Below are 27,363 nucleotides of genomic sequence, written 5' to 3' on the forward strand. Positions count from 1 at the left end.
CGGAGCTCTAAGCCCCTTCTTCAGGTGAGTGGGAATTCTGTTCACAAACAGAGCATATAAAGACACAAACTCAATTTACATGAATAATGGTTGAAATGCGAATACTTACAACTAATCAAGTCTTTAAGAAACAAAACAATGTGAGTGGAGAGAGCATCAAGACAGGCTAAAAAGATGTGTATCATAGAACATAGAACATAGAAAGCCACAGCACAAACAGGCCCTTCGGCCCACAAGTTGCGCTGATCATATCCCTACCTCTAGGCCTATCTATAGCCCTCAATCCCATTAAATCCCATGTACTCATCCAGAAGTCTCTTAAAAGACCCCAACGAGTTTGCCTCCACCACCACCGACGTCAGCCGATTCCACTCACCCACCACCCTCTGAGTGAAAAACTTACCCCTGACATCTCCTCTGTACCTACCCCCCAGCACCTTAAACCTGTGTCCTCTCGTAGCAACCATTTCAGCCCTTGGAAATAGCCTCTGAGAGTCTACCCTATCCAGACCTCTCAACATCATGTAAACCTCTATCAGGTCACCTCTCATCCTTCGTCTCTCCAGGGAGAAGAGACCAAGCTCCCTCAACCTATCCTCATAAGGCATGCCCCCCAATCCAGGCAACATCCTTGTAAATTTCCTCTGCACCCCTTCAATGGTTTCAACATCTTTCCTGTAATGAGGTGACCAGAACTGCGCGCAGTACTCCAAGTGGGGTCTAACCAGGGTCCTATAAAACTGCAACATTATCTCCCGACTCCTAAACTCAATCCCTCGATTAATGAAGGCTATCGTCTCCAGACAAGACAGCCAGTGAAACTCTGCAGGTCTAGGCAACTGTGGGGGTTACAAATAGTGTGACATGAACCCAATATCCCGGTTGAGGCGGTCCTCGTGTGTGCGGAACTTGGCTATCAGTTTCTGCTCAGCGACTCTGCGCTGTCGTGTGTCGCGAAGGCCGCCTTGGAGAACGCTTACCCGAATATCAGAGGCCGAATGCCCGTGACCGCTGAAGTGCTCCCCAACAGGAAGAGAACAGTCTTGCCTGGTGATTGTCGAGCGGTGTTCATTCATCCGTTGTCGCAGCGTCTGCATAGTTTCCCCAATGTACCATGCCTCGGGACATCCTTTCTTGCAGCGTATCAGGTAGACAACGTTGGCCGAATTGCAAGAGTATGTACCGTGTACCTGGTGGATGGTGTTCTCACGTGAGATGATGGCATCTGTGTCGATGATCCGGCACGTCTTGCAGAGGTTGCTGTGGCAGGGTTGTGTGGTGTCATGGTCACTGTTCTCCTGAAGGCTGGGTAGTTTGCTGCGGACAATGGTCTGTTTGAGGTTGTGCGGTTGTTTGAAGGCAAGAAGTGGGGGTGTGGGGATGGCCTTGGCGAGATGTTCGTCTTCATCAATGACATGTTGAAGGCTCCGGAGGAGATGCCGTAGCTTCTCCGCTCCGGGGAAGTACTGGACAACGAAGGGTACTCTGTCCACTGTGTCCCGTGTTTGTCTTCTGAGGAGGTCGGTGCGGTTTTTCGCTGTGGCACGTTGGAACTGTTGATCAATGAGTCGAGCGTCATATCCTGTTCTTATGAGGGCATCTTTCAGCGTCTGGAGGTGTCTGTTGCGATCCTCCTCATCCGAGCAGATCCTGTGTATACGGAGGGCTTGTCCGTAGGGGATGGCTTCTTTAATGTGTTTAGGGTGGAAGCTGGAGAAGTGGAGCATCGTGAGGTTATCCGTGGGCTTGCGGTACAGTGAGGTGCTGAGGTGACCGTCCTTAATGGAGATGCGTGTGTCCAAGAATGCAACCGATTCCGGAGAGTAGTCTATGGTGAGTCTGATGGTGGGATGGAACTTGTTGATGTCATCATAGAGTTGTTTCAGTGATTGTTCACCATGAGTCCAAAGGAAGAAAATGTCATCAATGTATCTAGTGTATAGCATCGGTTGAAGGTCCGCACGGGACCTGATTAGAACACTGATTAGAATGCGATTGTAAAATCTTTGCATCTTCTTCACATTCTAATTAGTATTCTGTAACTTGATTTTGTGTCTCTGTGCCCTGTTTGAGAGAAGATTTCCACTCCATCTGACGACGGAGCAGCGCTCCGAAAGCTAATGGTATTTGCTACCAAATAAACCTGTTGGACTTTAACCTGGTGTTGTTAAAACGCTTTCTATGACTAAGCCAGTTCTGCATCCATCTTACCAGCTCACCACAGATCCCATGTGACGTCACCTTCTGTATCAGCCAGCCATGAGGGACCTTGTCAAAGGCCTTGCTTAAGTCCATGTGGACAACATCCACCACCCTGCCCTCATCAATAATCTTTGTCACTTCCTCAAAAAACGGCATCAAGTTTGTGAGACATGATCTCCCGCACACAAAGCCATGCTGCCTATCGCTAATAAGTCCATATTTTTCCAAATGTGAGTAAATCCTGTCCCTAATAATCTTCTTCAATAACTTCCCTACTACTGACGCAAGGCTCACCGGCCTGTAATTTCCCGGATTATCTCTGTTGCCCTTCTTAAACAAAGGGACAATATTGGCTATTCTCCAATCCTCTGGGACCTTTCCTGTGACTAGAGAGGATACAAAGATTTTGTACAAGGCCCCAGCAATTTCCTCTCATCGCCTCCCTTAGTATTCTGGGATAGATCCCCTCAGGTCCCTCAATGCTTTTCAAAACACCAAACATCTCCTTTCTTTTTCATATTGGGGAATTGCTCTATAATATTGCTCTAGAATATCAACATACCCCTCTCTCGACTCACCATCCACAATGTCCTTCTCCTTTATGAATACTGATCCCACTTGCTCTGGCTCCGTGCATAAATTCCCTCCTTTGGCCTTGCGTGGACCTACCCTTTTCTTAGCTACCCTTTTGCTCCTTATATACATAAAAACGCCTTGAGGTTTTCTTTAATCATGTTTGCAAAGGACGTTTCATAGCTGCTTTGAGCCCTCCTAACTCCTTGTTTAAGTTCTTTTCTGCTTTCTTTATATTCTTTGAGGGCTCTATCTATCTTCAGTTTCCTAAACCTTATGTATGTCTCCTAAAGTTCACAATTTCTCTTGTAATCCAAGGTTCCCGAATCTTGCCATCCTTATCCTTCATTTTCATAGCAATATGCTGCTCCTGAACTCTAATCAACTGGTTTTTAAAAGATTCCCACATGACAGGTGTGGATATACTCTCAAACAGCGCCCCCCCAATTACATTTCCCAATTCCTGCCTAATATTATCGTAAAGTTAAAGTTTATTTATTAGTCATAAATAAGGCTTACATTAACACTGCAATGAAGTTACTGTGAAATTCCCCTACTTGCCACACTCCGGCGCCTGTTCGAGTCAATGCACCTAACCAGCACGTCTTTCAAACAGTGGGAGGAAACCGGAGCACTCGGAGGAAAGCCATGCAGACACACGGGGAGAACGTGCAAACTCCACACAGACAGTGACCCAAGCCGGGAATCGAACCCGGGTCCCGGGTGAGCAGTGCTCACAGCGTGGTTAGCCTTCCCCCAATTTAGTACTTTATTTCTTGGGTCAGAAATTCCAAGATTTTGATCAAGCAACATATAAATACACACAAACATGTGAGGCAGAGAATGATGATGTGCAATGACTCGGGTAGGCCTGCTTCCAACAGTCTAATAATTCAAACATCATTGTCCTGTTCCAACTGTAACCTCCATCAACCTCTGAGATTGCTGCACTCCTCTAATTCTCACCTCTTGGTCATCCCCAATTTCCATTACTCCACCTTTAATGGCAGCGCATTCAGCTGCATGGGCTCTGAAATTTCCTACCTGAACCCTTTCCCCCATTTGGATGCTCTTGTTGATTGGCTAATGAACAGGGAAGCTGAGTGAGGCTCAATGGGCCATTTTCAGGTTGGCAACCGATAACTAGTGGGGTTCCACAGGGACCAATGCTGGAGCCTCAAATACTTACAATCCACACCAATGACTTGGATGAAGGGACCAAGTGTGTGGTCGCCAAAGTTTTAATGACACAAGGGTAGAAAAAAACATAAGAAATAGGAGCCTGCTCTGCCATTCAACACAATCATGGCCGATCTCAGGTATCAACTCCATTTCCCACCCAGTCCCCATATCCTGTAATTCTGAGACCAAAACTCCCTCGACCCCTGCCTTAAATATATTCAATGGTGGAGCATCAACAACCCTCTTGGGTAGAGAATTCTAAAGATTCACAATCTTTCTGAGTGAAGAAATCTCTCCTTATTCCAGTCCTAAATGATTGCCCCTTATCCTAAGACCATACCCGTGCTTTAGATTCCCCGATCATTGGAAACAATCTCTTACCATTCTCCCTATCAAACCCCTTTAGAATTTTGTGCATTTCAATGAGATTGCCTCTCATTCTTCTAAACTCCAGAGAATATATGCCCAGTTTACTCAGCCTCTCATCATGGGACAATCCCATCATCCTAGGGACCAATTTAAGTGAACCTTTGTTATACTGTTTCCAACGCAAGACTCAAAATGTTGCCTCTATTCTTTTTCCATGGATGCTGTCAGACCTGCTGAAATTTTCCAGCATTTTCCATTGTTTCAGATTCCATTACCTGCAGTAATTTGCTTTTACATCCTTTCTTCAATGTGAAGACTAAAACTGAACACAGTATTTCAGATGCAGTCTCACCAAAACCCTGTACAACGATAGCCAGTCTTTTTATTCTTGAACTCCAATCCCTTGGAAGTAAGTTGTGAGGACGCAAAAAATGTGCAAAGTGATGCACATAGTTTAAATGGCCGGGCAAAAAATTGACAAATGTGGGGAAAATGTAAAGTTACCCACTTTTGGTAGGAATAACAGAAAATAAAAATATTATTTTAAAGGAGAGAGAGATGAGAAGTTTCTTCTCTGGGAGGGTGGTGAATCTGGAATTCTCTGTCCCTGAGCTGTGGAGGATAGGGCAAATCAGATTAGCTATACTCTTAGTGATGTGGATTTGTCTCACAACACCAGGTTAAAGACCAACAGGTTTACTTGGTAGCACGAGCTTTCGGAGCGCTGCCCCTTCATCAGGTGAGTGCCTCTTACTGTAAAATGGAGATTACTCTTAATGTACGGTGGAACAAGCTGGAGGGGTTATTTATGTTAAAACCCACCTCTGAGCACGTTTCTTCGTCTCCTGGCCGAACGGCCCAAGTGCGCTGTACAAATGCAAGTTGTTGTTGGCTCCTTCAGCAAGATGGCGGCGGGCAGCTGGAGCGCGCGGTCCAGGTCACGTGTGCCCACACTCACCCTCCGCGGTCCGCTTTACGCTCGCTCCCAGCGCGGGGCCTGAGCGACCGAGCGGCACCCCCTCAGCAGGACCGGCCCGAGCGGCACCCCCTCAGCAGGCCCGGCCCGAGCGACACCCCCTCAGCAGGACCGGCCCGAGCGGCACCCCCTCAGCAGGCCCGGCCCGAGCGGCACCCCCTCAGCAGGACCGGCCCGAGCGGCACCCCCTCAGCAGGTCCGGCCCAAGCGACAGCCCCTCAGCAGGCCCGGTCCGAGCCAGCTGCAGCGCTTCACCCACTGTCGAGGTAGGTGTGGGCCCCGGGCTGAGGGAGGGAGGGAGCGGGTGTCGGGGGCTGGAGCTCGGTGCGGGCCTGGCGCCGCGCTCTCTCTCCCGGTGCCGGCGGGCGGTGAAGCTTTTCCAGGTCACGCTGAGGCGATGGCCTACCGGATGTGGAAGTTGATCTTTCTCTCGGCGCCGGGGAGCGGACTTCCCCCGGAAAGGCCCCGGGCCGCCCGCCCGCCCGCTTCCTGTGAGCGGCCAGCCGGTCCTGGGGCTCGGGCCTGGGCGGCGGAGCCTCGGCTCCGGGTTTCCGGCCTCCCGGGAGAGCGGCACTCGGCCAAGCCCCTGCCTCACAATCCGCCCCGGGGCTGGGGTGGAGGGGATCGGGGGAAGGGCACAGAAAGAGCCCAGGCTGGGCTCCCCAGGGGGTCAGAAATACAAGCCCCAGCTTGAGTAATTAAAATGGTTGAGTAGAGTGTGATTTAATACTGACAGTAAATGCAGGGAGATGGTGACCATTCCTGTTGTGGGTAATGTTTGTACAGATTCGGTGTGGATTTAAATATTGAGCCAGTTCAGGCCATGCAGCCCTCATCCTGGGATTAAACATTCCCTTTTCAGCAGCAATCCCTGTTGAGACTCTGGTTGACTTTTCTAATAATTCCTCTCCACCCCATCCCGCTCCTGGGATGCTGAGAACAGTTGCAGCAACTCTGCCTTCGAGTCAAACCTGAAATTTACATCTATCCACTCTTTCTCTGGAAAGCCTCAACTATTAGAGTTATAGCATGCATATGGTCCTGTAAGAATTGCTGAATATCTTTACGGAAGAGTAACTCGAGGTGTCTTTCTTGTGTAGAGATGTGTATTTAATCTTATTGCTGACTAAACATACTTAACAGTAAAATTTTAAACTTTTTTTAGTGTGCAAGAAACAATACTTTTCACTATACTAATACACGTGACAATAAATCAAGACTCTCATAACCAAACAACACCTACGTTATCGCACCCTGTCAAAGTTGCAATTGGAATACTAGCTTCGATATTAGCTGCAGCAAGTGAAGACCCTGCAGAAATAACAGCTTATCCTAACAATCGGTCAAACTTGAGTTACTTTTTTTGATACGTTTCCTGGTTATTTTAATGGCCTTCATCTGAATTTGTTGAATTATTTCCAAAAATACACTACTTTCTAAGGGGGAAAACTGGTTTCAGACAAAAATAGTGAACAGATTGGTTTGAGTGCCTGATGTTTTGAACTTCTTTGAAAGCAGAATTGTGGCTGCTGTCACTGTAGCTTAGACATCTTGTGGAGATGCCGGCATTGGACTGGGGTAAACACAGTAAGAAGTCTCACAACAGGTTAAAGTCCAAGTTTATTTGGTGGTAAAAGCCAATAGCTTTTGGAGCGCTGCTCCATCGTCAGGTGAGTGGGAGTTCCATTCACAAACAGGGCACATAAAGACACAAAATCAATTTACAAAATAATGGTTGGAATGCGAGTCTTGACAGGTAATCAAGTCTTAAAAGATACAGACAATGTGAGTGGAGAGAGTGTTAAGCACAGGTTAAAGAGATGTGTATTGTCTCCAGACAGGACAGTTAGTGAGATTTTGCAAGCCCAGGCAAGTCGTGAGCATCGTGAGGGTTAGTGATCGTGTGACATGAACCCAAGATGGGCGTTCTCGGATGGGTGTTCTCCAGGACAGTCTTCACGACACACGATGGCACGGAATCGCTGAGCGGAGACTGATGGCCGGGTTCCGCGCACATGAGGACATCCTATCTATCTGTAACCCTCATGACGTCACATTATCTGTAACCCTCATGATGCTCACGACTTGCCTGGGCTTGCAAAATCTCACGAACTGTCCTGTCTGGAGACAATACACATCTCTTTAACCTGTGCTTAACCCCCTCTGCACTCACATTGTCTGTACCTTTGAGACTTGATTACCTGTAAAGACTCGCATTCCAACCATTATTTTGTAAATTGAGTTTGTGCCTTTATATGCCCTGTTTGTGAACAGAACTCCCACTCACCTGACGAAGGAGCAGCGCTCCGAAAGCTAGTGGCTTTTCCAACAAATAAACCTGTTGGACTTTAACCTGGTGTTGTGAGACTTCTTACTGTGCTTAGACATCTGCCAGGGGTGGTGGCGGTGGTGGAGGCAAATACAATAAAGGAGTTTAAGGTAAGGGTATTTTAGATAAGCACATGAATATCTAAGGATTAGAGGGATATGGACCAAGGGCAGGCAGAAGGGATTAGTTTAATTTGGCGTCCTGTTCGGCACAACGTCGTGGGCCGAAGGGCCTGTTCCTGTGCTGTACTGTTCTCTGTTCTAGCAATTTGGAATTGAAATTTAAGAATCACAATGTATGTACTGCTTCTCAAGTTTAAAGTGTTTGTAATTGATAGTTCGTTTGTCCTTGGAACAGACTTGCCTGCTTGGATTTCACCCAGCTCAGAGAACGGTGGCTGTATCCATATTGCCTGTACCAGTCTTTGCAGTGTACTCTCGGTGTAAATTTTCAGAATTATCAGAGATTGAATTTGCGTTTCTGTAGTCACATCTTTGCGGATGAAACACTGATGTATTTTGCAGTATCTGAGCCAAATTCTGCTGGTTCTGGCCTCCAGTGTAGTAAAAAGGATGCATTGTCTCACGGCCACTGACTATGACTACCCCCACCCCTCAAAAAATGTTCCTTACTTTGGGGAACAAATTATTACATCCCAATTCAATGCCTGCCTTTTCAGTACAGTATTTTGTTGAATGGGATGTGTTTTTTACAATTGTTATGATTCTTGGCCAGGCCCCTGAATTCTTGGGAAATCTGGTTAGGGATCAATAATGTTTTAGAAACATAGAAAAACTACAGCACAAAACAGGCCCTTCGGCCCCACAAGTTGTGCCGAAAATATCCCTACCTTTTAGGCCTACCTATAACCCTCCATCCTATTAAGTCCCATGTACTCATCCAGGAGTCTCTTAAAAGACCTTATTGAGTTTGCCTCCACCACCACTGACAGCAGCCGATTCCACTCACCCACCACCCTCTGTGTGAAAAACTTCCCCCTAACATTTCCCCAGTACCTACCCCCCAGCACCTTAAACCTGTGTCCTCTCGTAGCAGCCATTTCCACCCTGGGAAAAAGCCTCAGAGAGTCCACCCGATCTATGCCTCTCAACATCTTATGTACCTCTATTAGGTCTCCTCTCATCCTACGTCTCTCCAAGGAGAAAAGACCGAGCTCCCTCAGCCTATCCTCATAAGGCATGCCACTCAATCCAGGCAACATCCTTGTAAATCTCCTCTGCACCCTTTCAATCTTTTCCACATCCTTCCTGTAATGAGGCGACCAGAACTGAGCACAGTACTCCAAGTGGGGTCTGACGAGGGTCTTATATAGCTGCATCATTATCCCCGGACTCCTAAACTCAATCCCTCGATTGATAAAGGCCAGCACACCATACGCCTTCTTAACCATCTCCTCCACCTGCGGGGCCGATTTTAGAGTCCTATGGACCCGGACCCCAAGGTCCTTCTGATCCTCTACAGTACTAAGAGTCTTTCCCTTAATATTGTACTCCTTCATCCCATTTGACCTGCCAAAATGGACTACTACGCATTTATCTGGGTTGAAATCCATCATTTGTTTAAAGTAGACAAGGTTTGAGGTTCAAGACACTTGCTAAGGGAATAAAACCACAATATTCCACAGGTTTTGAACAAAAAAAATAAACTTTACTATACAAAGTCGGAAAGATAAAACAGTTTACAATATCTATTGTATATTTACCCTGAATGTTAAGTGAACAAGGAACATATGAATTGACATGCACAGTGTGGTCAAACACTGCGACAAATAGTCAAGGTCTGATTAGGGATAATCAACACGGCTTTGTGCATGGGAAGTCATGTCTGATGAATCTTTTAGAGTTTTTTGAAGAGGTAACCAAGAGGATGGATGAGGGTAGGGCAGTAGATGATGTCTGTATGGGCTTTAGCAACGCCTTTGACAAGGCCCATATGGCAGGCTAGTCTCGAAGGTTAGGTCGCATGGGATACAGTGAGAGCTAGCTAATTGGATTCAAAATTGGCTTGATGGTAGGAAGCAGGGAGTGATGGTTATTGGTTGTTTCTCGGATTGGAGGCCTGTGACTAGCGGTGTGCCTCGGGTCAGTGTTGGGACCATTATTATTCGTTATTTATATAAATGATTTGGATGTGAATGTACAAGACATGGTTAATAAGTTTGCAGATGATACTAAATTAGGAGGTATCAATAGCGAAGAAGGTTATCAAAAATTACAGGGGGATCCTGATCACTTGGAGAAGTTGGCAAGGATTGGCAAATTGATTTCAGTACAGATAAGTGTGAGGTATAGCATTTTGGAAAGTCAAGGGTAGGACTTGTACAGTGAATGGTAGGGCCCTGACGAGTGTTGAGGAACCTAGGAGTACAAGTGCATAGTGCATTGAAAGTGGCGTCACAGGTAGGCAGTAGTTAAAGAGGCGTTTGGCACGCTGGCCTTCAGTCAGGGCATTGAGTACAGGAGTTTGGACATTATGTTACAGTTGTATAAGTTATTGGTGAGGCCGCACTTGGAGTATTGTGTACAGTTTTGGTCACCCTGTTATAGGAAAGACATTGATAAACTGGAAAGAGTGCAGAGAAGATTTACGAGGATGTTGCCAGGACTCGTGGGCCTGAGTTATAGGGAGCGGTTGGTCAGGCTAGGACTTCATTCCTTGGAACGTAGAAGAATGAGAATGTGACCTTATTGAGGTGTATAAAATAATGAGGGGCATCGATAGGATGAACGCACAGTCTTTTTCCCAAGGTAGGGGAATTGAAAACTGGAGGGCATAAGTTTAAGGTGAGATGGGAAAGATTTAAAAAGGATCTGAGGGGCAACTTTTTCACGCAGAAGGTGATGTGTATATGGAATGAGCTGCCAGGGAAAGTGGTTGAGGCGGGTTCAATAGCAACATTTAAAAAGCATTTGGATAAGTACATGGATGGGAAAAGATTAGAGGGATATGGGTCAAACATGGTCATTTGGGACTAGCAGGGAGGGCTCCATGGTCAGCTTGGACCGCTTAGGCTGAAAGGCTGTTCCCGTGCTGTATTGCTCTATGACTCTAAATGCCAAATGTGACTAAAGTGGACTCCCATAAGTTTCTCAACAATCCACCCAGACATCAGTAATAGTGAGTCACAATCTCATTGAAGCTCCATCACGTGAGAGATTCCGATCTTCAGTTTCAAAGATGTTGCCTTAGAATTCTCTGCAAACGTCGCTCCAACACGGTCGGCTTCAATTATGGCCCAACTCGCAGGGTTTCCATCTTGCCTTCTCAGATTCTGTTCTCTGTTTAAATCTGCAAAGAGAATCTGGATGCTTGTACAAACGTTTACCAGTACTAGGACCGTAAGATAGGAACAGAAGTAGGCTCCAGGGCTGAATGGCCTACTGCTCTTATTTCGTATGTTTAAGATTCTGCTGCTTCACTGAACTCAGAAATTTAAGGCGAAAGACCCAAGGAGCTTGCTCCACCCTTCAGTGAGTTCATGATTAATCTAGGAATCATCATCCGAGCACTATCTCACTGCATCTACCGACACCAAAACAGAACCCACTTCACCAAACCATTGTGTTGCTACTTTCTCAAGCTGGTGGGTGAGGGAGCTGGGGTAAGTGAGTGAGTGAGTTAGATTTCTGTCCTGATTGGAGGAAAAAGTCTGTGGAATCCTATATAAATAATGGACTCTTTTTGATTTGGTGTTTGGGTGTATATTTGGGAATCCAGGGGAATGGAATCTTGGAAGACAAAATGAAACCCTGCGAGGTGGGGGCTGTCATTTATGCCTTCAGAATTTGGCAATTGAAGAGACCTTGGAGGAGCCCTGAAGATCCAAGGAGGCAGCTTAAAGTTGGTAACTCCATTCTGTGGACTGCTGGGGCATAGGTACCCCTTTGGAGCAGTAGTGTTCTGTTTGGTGCAGTCGTAAAGCTGAAATTGTGTTTGTAAGTTGTTATGAGTGTCCTGGGGAATCCAGGGGAACGGCTCAACTTCAGATCTGTGGCCCTGCCAAGCAGAGCCCTACACTCCAAAGGGATACCTTTGCCCAGTGACCTGCTTTACGCAGTCCCTTCTCTAACTTTGAACCTGTTACTCTGCTTCTCTCTTTTCACTCAACTGGGACCTGTTTCTGCCCACTTAATTGGGACCTCTCCTTGTCCCCCCTCCCCTCTTTGGCAGTCGTCTGGTCCCCTCCCTTATACCTGTCTGGGACACTTACTGGCTATGGTGCTCCGCACCTGGTCATCTTATGGTGTTTTTCATGCTCTTCTCCCTGACACGCACACTGAGCTGATCCACTCAGCCTGTGCATGTGTGTGAGGTCTGAGGTTTGGCGGGACATGAAATTCCTGACCATTGCAGTCAAGATTAAGGCAAGTTGGGTTTCATTACGAAATATTGAACATATTTCATAAAATACAAACATTAAGGAAATACTCTTCCATAAATTGTACAATTCTGGATATTTAGAAAGTATCTTTTTTTCTTTCATGGGATGTGGGTGTCGCTGGCAAGAAACACAGAAGTATGGAAGATAGGAGCAGGAAGAGGCCACTTGGCCCTTCAGGCCTGCTCCGCCCATTCATTATGATTATGGCTGATCGTCCAACTCAATAGCCTAATCCTGCTTTCTCCCCATAACCTTTGATCCCATTCGCCCCAAGTGCTATATCCAGCCGCCTCTTGAATACATTCAGTGTTTTGGCATCAACTACTTCCTGTGGTAAAGAATTCCACAGGCTCACCACTCTTTGGGTGAAGAAATGTCGTCTCATCTCCATCCTAAATGGTCTACTTCGAATCCTCAGACTGTGACCCCTGGTTCTGGACTCCTTCACCATTGGGAACATCCTCCCTGTCTAGTCCTTTTAGAATTTTATAAGTCTGTATGAGATCCCCCCTTATTTGTCTGAACTCCAGCGAAAACCATCCTAACCTAGTCAATCTCTCCTCATACATCAGTCCTGCCATCCCTGGAATCAGCCTGTTAAACCTTCGCTGCACTCCCTCGAGAGCAAGAACATCCTTCCTCAGAAAAGGAGACCAAAACTGCACACAATACTCTGTGTAGCCTCACCAAGGCCCTGTAAAATTGCAACAACACATTCCTGCTCCTGTACTCGAAACCTCTCGCAATGAAGGCCAACATGCCATTTCATACAATGAAGGCCAACATTTGCTGCCTATTCTTATTTGCCTTCTGGAACTACTGTAGTCCATGTACTGTGGGTGCACTTGGTGTAGGTACATCCGGTGTAGGTACACTAAAGGTGGCAAAAGGAGGAGTAGGGCCAATTAGGGACCAAAAAGGCAATATATACACGAAGGCAGAAGGCATGGCTGAAGTACTAAATGAATAATTTGCATCGGTCTGTACAAAGAAAGATGATGCTGCCCAGGCCACAGTAAAAAGGAGGTAACTCAGACACTAGATGGGTTTAAAATTGAAAAGGATGTATTAGTTTATTGGTACTAAAATTGTTAAGGCACTGGGACCAGATACTGAGTCAAGTGAGTGAAATTGCAGAGGTAGACAATAATTCTTTAGACTTGGACTGAGCTGGTCCCAGTGGGCTGGAGATTTACAAACTTTGTTCAGGAAAGGGTATAAAGGGAAACCCAGCAACTCGGGCCAATCAGCTTAGCTGATAGTGGGAAACCTTCCAGAAATAATATTCTGAAACAAGTTATCAGTCATATGTTCAAATGTGGGTTAATTAAGGAAAGGCAGTGTGAATTTCTTAAAGGAAAATCATTTTTAACTAACTTGCTGGAGTTTTTTTGAAAGGATAACAGAGAGGGTTGATGTGGTGTACATGGACTTCCAAAGGCATTCATTACAGACTTGTGAACAAAGTTATAGTTCATGGAATAAAAGGGACAGGAGTAACATGTCTACAACAGAATTGGTTGAGTGACAGTAAACAGAGTAGTGGTTAAGGGATGCCGAAGGAAGTTTTGTAGTGGAAATTCCCGGGTTAGTTGGAGCCCTTTTGCTGATATATATCCTAGACCTTGGTGTGTAGAGTGCAATTTCACAATTTGTGGATGATACAGAACTTGGAAGCATTGTGAACTGAGGAGGATAGTGTGCGGCACAGTGGTTAGCACTGATACCTCACAGTGTCAGGGACCCGGGTTCGATTCCTGGCTTGGGTCACTGTCTGTGCGGAGTCTGCACGTTCTCCCCGTTTCTGCATGGGTTTCCTCCGGGTGCTCCGGTTTCCTTCCACAGTCCAAAAGTCATGTTGGTTAAGTGAATTGGCCATGCTAAATCCTCTGTGTACTCAAACAGGCACTGGAGTGTGGCGACTAGGGGATTTTCACAGTAACTTCGTTGCAGTGTTCATGTAAATCTACTTGTGACTAATAAATTAACTTTAACTTGAACTTCAAAGGATCATAGACAAGTTGATGGAGTGGGCAGACAGGTGGCAGATGAAGTCCAAAGAAGAGAAATGTGAAGTGATTCATTTGGCAGGAACAATGTGGGGAGACAATATAAAATTGGGCCTGATAATCTACATCCCAGAGTACTTAAGGAAGTGGCTCTAGAAATAGTGGGTGCATTGGTGGTCATCCAGGATTCTATAAACTCTGGAACAGTCCCTGCAGATTGGAGGGTAGCTAATGTCACTCCAATATTCAAAAAGGGTGGTAGAGAGAAAACGGGGAATTATAGACCAGTAAGCTTAACATCGGTAGTGGGGAAAATTCTTGAATCCATTATCAAGGACTTTATAGCGGAGCATTTAGAAAGCAGTGGCAGGATCAGACAGAGTCATCATGGATTTCTGAAGGGGAAATCATGCTTGACAAATCTGTTGGAATTCTTTGAAGATGTAACTAGTAGAGTTGACAAGGGGGAGCCAGTTGATGTGATATATTTGGACTTTCAGAAAGCTTTTGACAAAGTCCTACACAAGAGATTATTGTGCAAGACTAAAGCGCATGGGATTGGGGGAAGTGTATTGAGATGGATAGAAAACTGGTTGGCAGAGAGGAAACAAAGAGTAGGAATTAATGAGTGCTTTTCAAATTGCAGGCAGTAACAAGTGGGGTGCCACAGGGATCAGTGCTGGGACCCCAGCTATTCACAATATATATTAATGATTTGAATGAGGGAACAAAATGTAACATCTCAGAGTTTGCAGATGATACCAAGTTGGTTGGGAGGGTGAACTGTGACGAGGATTCAGAGATCCTTCAGAATGATCTGGACGGGTTGGGTGAGTGGGCAAATCAATGGCAGATGCAGTATAATTTGGATAAATGTGAGGTTATTCACTTTGGAAGCAAAAACAAGAAGGCAGATTACTACCTGAATGGCTGTAAATTGGGAGAGGGGAGTGTGCAGCGGGACCTGGGTGTCCTTGTGCACCAGTCACTGAAGGTAAGCATGCAGGTGCAGCAGGCGGTAAAGAAGGCAAATGGCGTGTTGGCCTTCATTGCAAGAGGTTTCGAGTAAAGGAGGAAGGATGTGTTGTTGCAATTATACAGGGCCTTGGTGAGGCCACACGTAGAGTATTGTGTGCAGTTTTGGTCTCTTTTTTGAGGGAGGATGTTCTTGCTCTCGAAATGCAGCGAAGGTTTACCAGGCTGATTCCGGGGATGGCGGGACTGATGTACGAGGAGAGGTTGACTAGGTTAGGATTGTTTTCGCTGCAGTTCAGATGAATGAGGGGGGAATCTCATAGAGACTTTTAAAGTTCTAACAGGACTAGACCAGGTAGATGCAGGGAGGATGTTCCTGATGGTGGGGGAGTCCAGAACCAGGGGTCACAGTCTGAGGATTCGGGGTAGACCATTTAGGATGGAGATGAGGAGACATTTCTTCACCCAAAGAGTGGTGAGCCTGTGGAATTCATTACCACAGGAAGTAGTTGATGCCAAAACATTGAATGTTTTCAAGAGGCGGCTGGATATAGCGCAAGGGGCGAATGGGATCAAAGGTTATGGGGAAAAAGCAGGATTAGGCTACTGAGGTGGATGATCAGTTTTGATCGTAATGAATGGCGGAGCAGGCTCGAAGGGTCGAATGGCCTCCTCCTGCTCCTATTTTCCATGTTTCTAGAATGAACGCAGGAGCAGAGGGACTTGGGTGTACATGAACATAAATCATTGAAGGTGGCGGGACAGCTTAAAGGGCAGTTAATGACATAAGTACATTTATCCTGGGCTTTATTAATAGGAGTGTAGAGTACATGAACAAGGAGATTAAGCTGAATTTGTGTAAGACACTCGTTTGCCCTCGGCCTAGAGTATTGCATCCAGTCTGGGCACCACACTTTAGGAAAGATGTGAAGAGTGTAGAAAAGATTCACAAAAATGATTTTGAGGGCGAGGAACTTCAGTAATATGTATAGATTGGAGAAGTTAGGACTACTTTCCTTGGAGAAAAGTAATTTGAGAGGACATTTAATGGAGGTATTTAAAATCGAGGGGCCTAGACAGAGTAGACGGAGAAACGGTTGCCTCAAGAAAGGATTGTGAACGAGAAGGATTTAAAATAATTAGTAAAAGAAGCAAAAGTGATATGAAGATAAATATTTCTGCAGTGAGTGGTCAGGGTCTGAAATGCATAACCTGAGTGTGGTGGAGGCAGGTTCAACTGAAGCATTCAAAAAAGAGTTGGACTGTTAACTGAAAAGGAAGAGCGTACAGGGTGATGTGGTGGAAGGCGAGGGAATAGTATGAAGTGAGTTGCTCATTCAGTGAGGTGGTGCGGACACGATGGGCCAAACGGCCACCTCCTGTGTCGGAACAAGTCTGTGGTCTTGTAGATTGTTACAAGCACGGGTGATGAGTGAAAATCACCTTTGGGAGTTAGGATATGAGCAGCAGAGTTTGGATGCACTCAAGTTTACGCATATTTCTTATCATCCCGATCTGTAAACACGGTGAAAAATCAATGCCCTCATGATTAGAATTGAATTGAGAGTTATGGCAATAACATTGAACACACAATTCAAACACCACACATTGGAGTTAAACTAAATGTGTGTAAAATGAAATATTTGCATCCTGGTTTCTCTGCAGATCAACGTTTTGATGTGGAGATGCCGGTGTTGGACTGGGGTAAACACAGTAAGAAGTCCCACAACACCAGGTTAAAGTCCAACAGGTTCATTTGGTAGCAAAAGCCACTAGCTTTTGGAGCTCTGCTCCTTCGTCAGGTAAGTGGGAGTTCTGTTCACAAACAGGGCATATAAAGACACAAACTCAATTTACAAAATAATGGTTGGAATGAGAGTCTTTACAGGTAATCAAGTCTTAAAGGGCCTATAAAGGGCCCTTAAGTCTTAAAGGGCCTATAAAAGGTGAAGGCGGGAAAGTCTGTACGGAACCAGTAGAAATGGCAGAGGTGCTCAATGAGTATTTTGCCTCAGTTTTCACAGAGGAGAAGGACCTGGGTGGATGTACTGCGGGCGTGCGGTGGATTGAAAGGATTGAGTATGTGGACTTTAAGAAAGAGGTTGTGCTGGAATCTTTGAATGGCATCAAGATAGATAAGTCGCCGGGTCCGGATGGGATGTACCCCAGGTTACTGTGGGAGGCGAGGGAGGAGATTGCAGAGCCTCTGGCGATGATCTTTGCGTCGTCGATGGAGACGGGAGATGTGCCGGAGGATTGGAGAATTGCGGATGTGGTTCCTATTTTCAAGAAGGGGAATAGGGATAGCCCAGGAAATTACCAACCGGTGAGTCTAACCTCAGTGGTTGGTAAACTGATGGAGAAGATCCTGAGGGACAGGATATATGAGCATTTAGAGAGGTTTAGTATGCTCAAGAATACTCAGCATGGCTTTGTCAAGGGCAGATCGTGCCTTACGAGCCTGGTGGAGTTCTTCAAAAATGTGACTAAACACATTGACGAAGGGAAGGCGGTAGATGTGGTTTATATGGATTTTAGCAAGGCGTTCGATAAGGTCCCCCATGCAAGGCTTCTGGAAAAAGTGAGAGGGCATGGGATCCAAGGGGCTGCTGCCCGGTGGATCCAGAACTGGCTTGCCCAAAGGAGGCAGAGAGTGGGTATAGATGGGTCTTTTTCTAAATGGAGGTCGGTCACCAGTGGTGTGCCCCAGGGATCTGTTCTGGGACCCTTGCTGTTTGTCATTTTCATAAATGACCTGGATGAGGAAGCGGAGGGATGGGTTGGTAAGTTTGCCGACGACATGAAGGTTGGTGGGGTTGTGGATAGTCTGGAGGGATGTCAGAAGTTACAGAGGGACATAGATAGGATGCAAGACTGGGCGGACAAGTGGCAGATGGCCTTCAACCCAGATAAATGCGTCGTGGTCCATTTTGGTAGGTCAAATGGGATGAAGGAATACAATATAAAGGGAAAAACTCTTAGTACAGTAGAGGATCAGAAGGACTTTGGGGTCCGGGTCCATAGGACTCTTAAATCGGCCCCGTAGGTGGAGAAGGTGGTTAAGAAGGCGTATGGTGTGCTGGCCTTTATCAATCGAGGGATTGAGTTTAGGAGTCCGGGGATAATGATGCAGCTATATAAGACCCTCGTCAGACCCCACTTGGAGTACTGTGCTCAGTTCTGGTCGCCTCACTATAGGAAGGATGTGGAAAAGATTGAAAGGGTGCAGAGGAGATTTACAAGGATGTTGCCTGGATTGAGTGGCATGCCTTATGAGGATAGGCTGAGGGAGCTCGGTCTTTTCTCCTCGGAGAGACGAAGGATGAGAGGAGACCTAATAGAGGTGTATAAGATGTTGAGAGGCATAGATCGGGTGGACTCTCAGAGGCTTTTTCCCAGGGTGGAAATGTCTGCTACGAGAGGACACAGGTTTAAGGTGCTGGGGGGTAGGTACAGAGGAGATGTTAGGGGTAAGTTTTTCAGAGGGTGGTGGGTGAGTGGAATCGGCTGCCGTCAGTGGTGGTGGAGGCAAACTCAATAGGGTCTTTTAAGAGACTCCTGGATGAGTACATGGAGCGTAATAGGATGGAGGGTTATAGATAGGTCTAGAAGGTAGGGATGTGTTTGGCACAACTTGTGGGCCGAAGGGCCTGTTTGTGCTGTAGTTTTTCTATGTTTCTATGTTAAAGGTACAGACTTAAAGGTACATTGTCTGTACCTTTAAGACTTGATTACCTGTAAAGACTTGCATCCCAATCATTATTTTGTAAATTGAGTTTGTGTCTTTATATGCCCTGTTTGTGAACAGAAGTCCCACTCACCTGACGAAGGAGCAGCGCTCCGAAAGCTAGTGGCTTTTGCGACTAAATAAACCTGTTGGACTTTAACCTGGTGTTGTGAGACTTCTTACTGGATCAACGTTTTCCCAGGGAGAAATGTGGCGATAGTGACTAGCTTGAGAGAGCAATGCCTGTTTTATTGTCTGGTGAGTGTTGCTGCAATTCCATTGTCTGTTTTCTGCCTAGATGTCTCTAGTGGATTTGGGGAAGAAGCTTTTAGAAGCTGCACGAGCAGGACAGGATGATGAGGTCCGTGTCTTAATGTCCAATGGTGCTCCTTTCACAACAGACTGGGTAAGTAGAAATCTTTTATTTATTGAATATAGTTATTCTGTTTTGTAATCACATTGGCTAAATGGCTAAAATGAGACAGAAGTAAGCATTATAGTGTGTGGACAGAGCGAAATAACTTGGAGTATACAGGACAATAGCTATAGTGTTGGAATAGTAAAGGTTGGGAGTTCAATAAAATGACAAACTAACGAGGTAAGCCACATGTTTTCAGTTCACACTAATTTGTTTCTGTTGTCCTGCAGCCCCCAATTAAAAGTGGATAAGAAATGCAGTCCTAGCCACACCCCAAGAATATATTTGAGAAATAAGAAATTTTAAAAAAGCTTTATTGGAACCTGAATATCTGAAGGATAAAAAGTAAAAACATAACTTGCAAAACACAGTCTTATTTCCAGGTGTAGGTTTGGGGCAATGGGGAACGCGGAGCTACTTGAAAGAAGGATATTAAAAGCGCAGGTATCTTTAGAGTAGCAACAAATACAGTTATTAAATGGTACACTTTTGCTCTTTTTATTAAGTGAAGGCCCAGTTATTCTTAAACAGCGAAGGGTATTCCTGGTTAATATTCTCAAAATAATTTTTTTGTTCCTGGATTGGTAATAAGGAGAATGTACTCCCTTTTTTAAAACACTATGCCAAAGCAGATTGAACAATTAAGAATTGCTTTATACAAGTCACAGTGTATCAACAGCACACATTTTTCAATCAGATACACCAATATCAAGGTCGTAATACAGCCATTCACTCCTGGGGTAAGCTAAAAGTTAGCAGCTCATCATCACTTTAGGTTGTCACTCCAAAAATAGTTTTATTCCAAAAATAGCAACTTGCCAGATGAGACTCGGAAGAAACCAAAATACAAAAGTATTCCAAAAGAAAACACATTCTAAATCCAGCACTAAGCAGCAATGTATTTAAAGTGTTAAACTCAACTGAGATCATGATGACTGAGGACTGAAACAGGTGAGTGACATGCATGAGTTGTGACAAAAGAACAAAGAAGAGTACAGCGCAGGAACAGGCCCTTTGGTACTCCAAGCCTGTGCTGATCATGGTATCCTATCTAGACCAACCGCTTATGTCCCTCTACTCCTTGTTTGTTCGTAGGCCTATCAAGATAAGTCTTAAATGTGGCTAACGTAACTGCCTCAACCACCTCACTTGGCAGTGCATTCCAGGCCCCCACCACCCTCTGCGTAAAAAAACTTCCTCCGCACATCCCGACTGAACCTTTCCCTCCTTATCTTGAACTTGTGCCCCCTTGTAATTGTCATTTCTGCCCTGGGAAAAAGCTTCCAAATGTTCACCCTATCTATACCTCTCATGATTTTATAATTTATATTTTATAAACTTCTATCAGGTCGCCCCTCAGCCTACATCTTTCCAAGGAGACCAATCCCAGTTTATTCAATCTCTCCTCATAGCTAATACCCTCCATACCAAGCAACATTCTTTTCTGCACTGTCTCCAAAGCCTTCAAGTCCTTCAGGTAGTGTGGTGACCAGAATTGGACACAGTATTCCAAATGTGTCCCAACCAACGTTTTATATAACTAACATAATTTGCCAACTTTTATACTCGGTACCCCGTCCGATGAAGGCAAGAATGCCATATGCTTTCTTCACCACCTTTTTCACCTGTGCTGCCACTTTTAAGGATCTGTGGACCTGTACTCCCAGATCTCTCTGTGTGTCTGCGCTCCTGATGGTTCTGCCATTTATTTTATAGCTCCCACCTGAATTGGATCTACCAAAATGCATCACCTCGCATTTGTCGGAATAAATTCCAGACAAGTGACCTTCTTTTCTCCCTATCTTCAGAGCAAACATGAAGCAGTATTTAACATTCATAAATTATGAGCTATTATATGTCATTTTAGTAGTTTTACAAATTGTTCATATCTGGTGATTTGGATGAAGTTACAACATCTGGTGTTTTACACTTGAGAATATTGGATGCAAAGTTTTCACTGCGTGGACATCCATTTTTAAATGTTCAAGTGGTCGAGTATTGGGTGGAGTTCGGAAATTAATTAAGAACCACTTTATGATGTTGTTATTTAATTTCTGCCGCTTTTGGTTTTATAACATTTAATATATTGGGTTGTCTTGTTCCATCAGCAAAAGTATTGCAGTAATTAAAATAGATGGGGAACTGCCATTTTCCTGATGGGATGTATTACAGTTAACTTATATTAACCAGCCTCCCATCCATTGACTCTGTCTACACTTACCACTGCCTCGGCAAAGCAGCCAGCATAATTAAGGACACCACGCACCCCAGACATTCTCTCTTCCATCATCTTCCTTCAGGAAAAAGATACAAAAGTCTGAGGTCACGTACCAACTGACTCAAGAACAGCTTCTTCCCTGCTGCTGTCAGACTTTTGAATGGACTTACCTTGCATTAAGTTGATCTTTCTCTACACCCTGACTATGACTGTAACACTACATTCTGCACTCTCTCCTTTCCTTCTCTGTGAACGGTATGCTCTGTCTGTATAGCGCGCAAGAAACAATACTTTTCACTGTATGCTAATAGATGTGACAAATCAAATATTTGTTGATCTTACAGCTGGGAACATCACCCCTTCACCTGGCAGCCCAGTATGGTCACTATTCAACAGCAGAAGTGTTGCTTCGAGCTGGAGTAAGTCGGGATGCAAGGACCAAAGTGGATAGAACGCCTCTGCATATGGCAGCATCAGAGGGCCATACAAATATTGTAGAGGTACTTGTAAAGGTAAGGTTAGAAATGTGGTGGTGAACTATGCCACCTTGGCTTAGTGTCAGAAGTTCAATTCCCACACTGTAGAGTCTTCAGCCCATATCCAGGCTGCTGCTCCCGGTGTAATACTGAGGGAGTGTTCCATCATTGAAAGTGCAGCCTTTCAGATGAGACATTAAATGGAGGCACCATCTTCCCTCTTAGACAGATGTAAAAGACCTCATGGTGTTATTTAGTGAAGAGCAGGGGAATTTCTCCCAATATCCTGGCTGACACTTGCTCTTTGACCAACCTCACTGAAAGCATTAGCAAGAATGAGATGCTCAGATCGTGGAACCAAGCTGTGTGAAAGTTGGTTGCTATTTTTCCTTAATTACAACAGAAATTATTTATCAAAAGATAATTAATTTACTGTGAAGTGCTCTGGGATGTCCTACGGTTATATAAATGTAAGTTTTTATATTATTTGGACTAACGCTAGTGTGATCTTGCCCAGCGTCATTGACAATTTAAAAAAAAAACTGGAATTAAAAGTTAAATTGACCTGAGTCGATTGTCATTAACAAAATACATCACCAACAGCCTGTCCCGGGCCCCGCCCCAACCCCCATGCCGACACTATAGTTAAGAAAGTCCACCAACGCCTCTACTTTCTCCAGAAGACTAAGGAAATTTGGCATGTCCGCTACGACTCTCTCCAACTTTTACAGATGCATCATAGAAAGCATTCTTTCTGGTTGTATCACAGCTTGGTCTGGCTCCTGCTCTGCCCAAGACCACAAGGAACTACAAAGGGTCGTGAATGTAGCCCAATCCATCACGCAGCCTCCCACCCATAGACTCTGAGCACACTTCCCACTGCCTCAGAAAAACTGCCGGCATAATCAAGGACCCCACGCTCCCCGGACATTCTCTCTTCCACCTTCGGTCGTTGGGAAAAAGATACAAATGTCTGAGGTCACATACCAACCGATACAAGAACAGCTTCCCGGCTGCCATCAGACTTTTGAATGGACCCATCTTGCATTGAGTTGATCTTTCTCGACACCCTAGCTATGACCGTAACAAATTTCTGCACTCTCGTTTCCTTCTCTATGAACGGTATGCTTTGTATAGCAGGCAAGAAATGCTAATACATGTGACAATAAATCAAATCAAAAACATCTGGTTCACTCATGTCCTTCACCTGGTCTGGTCTACATGTGATTCCAGACCCACAGCATGTGGTTGATTCTCAAGTGCCCTCTGAAATGGAGGGTAGTTAGGGATGGGCAATACATGCTGGCCCAGCCAGGAACGTCCACACCCCCTGAGCGAACACAAAAAAATGAACAGGACTTGTGCCCTTGTAACAGTCCATTGGCTTTGTGTGTTGTGCTCTGTGAATGGATATATTAAGTGCTGAATCATCAAAATCTCTAGAACTTTTATTTCATCAGTTTCTATTTCAGCAGCTCTGACCGAGTGCTTGTGTTACTGCACAATTTAAATCTGGAGTTTTCCATTTGGAATTTTCATAGAATCTGTAGTTTTTCTATGCTTCTATGTTTCATACCGTACAGAAGAGGTCCTTCGGCCCATCAAGTCCATACTGACACATTAGAAACACCTAAACTCCCACCTAATCTCATCTGCCAGCACTAGCCCATAGCCCTGAGTGCCAAGTGCTCATCCAGATATTTTTTAAAGGATGTGAGGCAACCCACCTCTACCACCCTCCTAGGCAGTGCATTCCAGACTGTCATCACCCTGTGGGTAAAAATGTTTTTCCTCACATCCCCCCTAAACCTCCTGTCCACATTAGCTGTTCTCCAGTCGTCTGACCTCCCTCATGGCCAGAGAAGAATTGAAAATTTGGGTCCGAGCCCCTGCAATCTCCTCCCTTGCCTCCACAGCAGCCTAGGGCGCAATTCACTTGGACCTGGAGATTTATCCACTTTTAAGGCTGCCTACACCGCTAATTCCTTGTCCTCCCCTATGTCAATTTGCTCAAGAACTTCACAATCTCTCTCCCTGAAATCCATACCATTGTCCTCATTCTCTTGGGTGAAGACGGATGTGAAGTATTCATTCATCACTCTACCAGTGTCCTCTGGCTCCACCCACAAATTGCCACCTTCGCCTCTAATGAACCCTACTCTTTCCCTGGTTATCCTCTTCCCATTGATGTACTTATAGAATATCTTGGGATTTTCCTTATTGTTACCAGCCAGAGCCTTCTCATGTCCCCTCTTTGCATTAGTAATTCTTAAGTTCCATCCTGCACTTTCTATACCTCACTAATGCCTCCACTGATTTGTTCCCTTTGTACTTTTTAAAAGCCTTTCTTTTCCTTCTCGTTGTATCCTGAATATCTCTGGTCATCCAAGGTTCTCTGGGCTTGTTACTCCTCTCTATCACCCTAGAGGAAATATGCTGGGCTTGCACCCTCCCCCATTTCCTTTTTGAATGCCCCCCCCACTGCTCTTCTATAGATTTTCCTATTTACAGCTGTTCTCAGTCTACCTTGGCCAGATCCCGTCTTAATGTACTAAAATTTGCTCTCTCCTGATCCAAAACATTTTTTTTTTGCAGCTTGTCTGTTTCCTTGTCCATATCAAGCTGAAATTGTACTACGTTGTGATCGCTATCACTAAAATGCTCCCCCATCACCACCTCAACCACCTGTCTGGCTTCATTCCCTAGAATCAGGTCCAGCACAGCTCCCTCCCTTGTTGGACCCTCCATATGTTGATTTAAAAAGTTCTCCTGTACACATTACAAGAAATCTACTCCATCCAAGCCCTTAACACTATGTATATCCCAGTTAGTGTTGGGAAAGTTGAAATCACCCAATATAGTAACCCTACTGTTATTGCTTTTAGCTGCTAAGCTAGATTTAATCTTTAATAGCTTCCAGTGGCTTTTTAAAATCTGTAAATTTGTTACTCTGTAACCTAGAGAGAAGGTTGATCCAAGAGAATTCCTTAGCCTTTTGTCCCACCATTATTTTTTTTTAAGGATTTTTGTTGTGTTACCATATTTGGTTCTTTCAGAATATAGTTTAGTATTTTAAAATCATTTCAGCTTTCAATAGCCCAGTATTTTGCGATTGAGTTAATCCTTGATAAATAGATTATTAAATTTGGTTTTGATTCATATTGTGACATCAGGTACACGTCCTGTTGGAAATTATGCTTTGATGTGTTTACACTTGTAGAAAAGCCAGATCAGATCAACCATGATCTTATTGAATGGTGGAGCATGTGTGAAGGATCAAGTGGCATATTCCTGTTCCCAATTCATATGTCCGTGGGTAAAAGTGCAGCAAGTGCAAGGGTCATTGAATTTGCTCTCCTTTTAGTTTATAGAGGATCTGGGATTGGTGAAACAGGATACTTTCATCATCCATATCCCATTTGGATAAATGTGCAATCAGAAAGACAATAGATGGTCTGTTTTCCCCACTAAACTCTGATTTACATTCTCTCCTTGGCAGAATGGAGCTGATATAAATGCAAAGGATATGCTGAAGATGACAGCCCTTCACTGGGCAGTCGAGCACGGTCACCAAGATGTGGTTGAGCTTTTGATAAAATATGGAGCCGATGTTCACACACCAAGTAAATTCTGTAAGACAGCCTTCGATATTGCAGTGGATAACGAGGATGAAGAATTGATTTTACTGCTTCAGGTAATTAAAAGTAACACTACACAATATGAAAGAAGTAGATTATCTATTTATATGAATGCAAGCATCGCATTTCTATAATTGGAAATGTAGCCAATGATACAAAAATTGGGGGAGTAGCAGATAGTGAAGAGGATTGTTAGAGGACACAGCAGGATATAAATCAGCTGGAGACCTGGGCCGAGGATTTGAAAAGATATAGCTGAGGAAATTATGGAGGCATTGGTGGTGGTCTTTCAGAAATCACTGGATTCCTCATTCTTCTATAAGGTCACCCCTGAGCCTCCTATGCTCCATGAAAAAGTCCCAGTCGATCCAGCCTCCTTATAACTCAAACCATCAAGTCCCGGTAGCATCCTAGTAAATCTTTTCTGCACTCTTTCTAGTTTAATGATATCCTTTCTATAATGGGGTGATCAGAACTGTACACGGTATTCCAAGTGTGGCCTTACTAATGTCTTGTACAACTTGAACAAGCCGTCCCAATTCCTGGATTAAATGTTCTGACCAATGAAACCAAGCATTCTGAATGCCTTCTTCACCACTCCGTCCACCTGTGACTTCACTTTCAAGGAGCTATGAACGTGTACCCTGAGATATCTTTGTTCCATAACTCTCCCCAATGCCCTACCATTACCTGAATAAGTCCTGCCCTGGTTCGATCTACCAAAATAACAGTGGGCTCAGTATTGATCCCTGAGGCACACTGCTGGTCACAGGCCTCCAGTTTGAAAAACAGCTCTCTACAATCACCCTTTGTCTTCTATCATCAAGCCAATTTTATATCCATTGGATACAAATGGATCCCATGAGATTTGACCTTATGCAGCAACCTACCATGTGGTACCTTGTCAAAGGCCTTGCTAAAGTCCATGTGGACAACGTCGAATGCACTGCCCTCATCTATTCCGGGTTACCCCTTCAAAAAATGCAAATCAAATTTGTGAGACATGATTTTCCACTCACAAAGCCATGCTGACAGTCCTTAATCAGTCCTTGCATCTCTAAATGCCTGTAGATCCTGTCTCAGAATATCTTCCAACAACTTACCCACTACAGATGTGAGGCTCACCGGCTTGTAGTCCCCAGGCTTTTCCCTGCAGCCCTTCTTAAACAAAGGCTCAACATTTGCCCCCCTCCAATATTCAGGCACCTCACCTGTGGTTGTCGATGATTCAAATATCTCGGCCAGGGGACCCGCAATTTCCTCACTAGCCTCCCACAACATCCTGGGATACACTTCATCAGGCCCCGGGGATTTGCCTACCTTGATGCGCTTTAAGACTTCCAGCATCACAGCCTCTGTAATATGAACACTCCTTGAGACATCACTATTTATTTCCCCAAATTTCCTGACATCCATGCCTTTCAACAGTAAATACTGATGAGAAATACTCATTTAGGATCTCACCCATCTCTTGTGGATCCGCACATAGATGACCTTGTTGATCCTTTAAGAGGCCCTACTCTCTCCCTTGTTACTCTCTTGCCCTTAATGTATTTGTAGAAGCTCTTTGGATTCTCCTTTGCCTTATCTGCCAAAACAATCTCATGTCACCCTTTTTGCCCTCCTGATTTCTCTCTTAGCTCTACTCCAACACCCTCTATACTCCAAGGGATCCACTTGATCCCAGCTGCCTCTAGGCTACTAGAAGGCTACTTCTACCAGCCTTGCCCTTCACTCTAAAAGGAATGTGCTTACCCAAAACCCGGGCAGCACAGTGGTGAGCACAGCTGCCTCACAGCTCCAGGGACCCGGGTTCGATTCCCGACTTGGGTCACTGTCTGTGTGGAGTTTGCCCGTTCTCCCCATGTC

At 44.9% G+C, this 27,363-nt stretch overlaps 2 protein-coding genes across 8 annotated transcripts in view; one reads left to right on the forward strand and one right to left on the reverse strand.

The window, feature by feature from the left end:
* Positions 1 to 5,309, reverse strand: part of usp8 (ubiquitin specific peptidase 8) — a 66,312-nt gene extending 61,003 nt beyond the window's left edge. The window contains exon 1 of one of the 2 annotated variants that reach the window (XM_078241115.1): positions 5,149 to 5,309. Coding sequence is in view for 1 of the 2 variants with exons in the window: in XM_078241113.1 (XP_078097239.1) it covers positions 981 to 1,097 (117 nt within the window). In the remaining variant the exon portion in view is untranslated. Of the gene's footprint in view, positions 1 to 980; positions 1,132 to 5,148 lie in introns of those variants that run through there. The other variant, XM_078241113.1, reaches the window with a different exon arrangement.
* Positions 5,310 to 5,442: 133 nt separating this feature from the next.
* Positions 5,443 to 27,363, forward strand: part of gabpb1 (GA binding protein transcription factor subunit beta 1) — an 86,162-nt gene continuing 64,241 nt past the window's right edge. For all 6 annotated transcript variants that reach the window (XM_078241118.1, XM_078241119.1, XM_078241122.1 and 3 more), the window contains exons 1-4: positions 5,443 to 5,568; positions 19,043 to 19,150; positions 21,725 to 21,892; positions 25,356 to 25,550. In XM_078241118.1, the coding sequence (XP_078097244.1) occupies positions 19,043 to 19,150; positions 21,725 to 21,892; positions 25,356 to 25,550 (471 nt within the window). In that variant the 5' untranslated portion in view covers positions 5,443 to 5,568. The remainder of the gene's footprint in view (positions 5,569 to 19,042; positions 19,151 to 21,724; positions 21,893 to 25,355; positions 25,551 to 27,363) is intronic.

The sequence above is a fragment of the Mustelus asterias genome, chromosome 24 (genome assembly GCF_964213995.1).
Source record: "Mustelus asterias chromosome 24, sMusAst1.hap1.1, whole genome shotgun sequence".
NCBI lineage: Eukaryota > Metazoa > Chordata > Chondrichthyes > Carcharhiniformes > Triakidae > Mustelus > Mustelus asterias.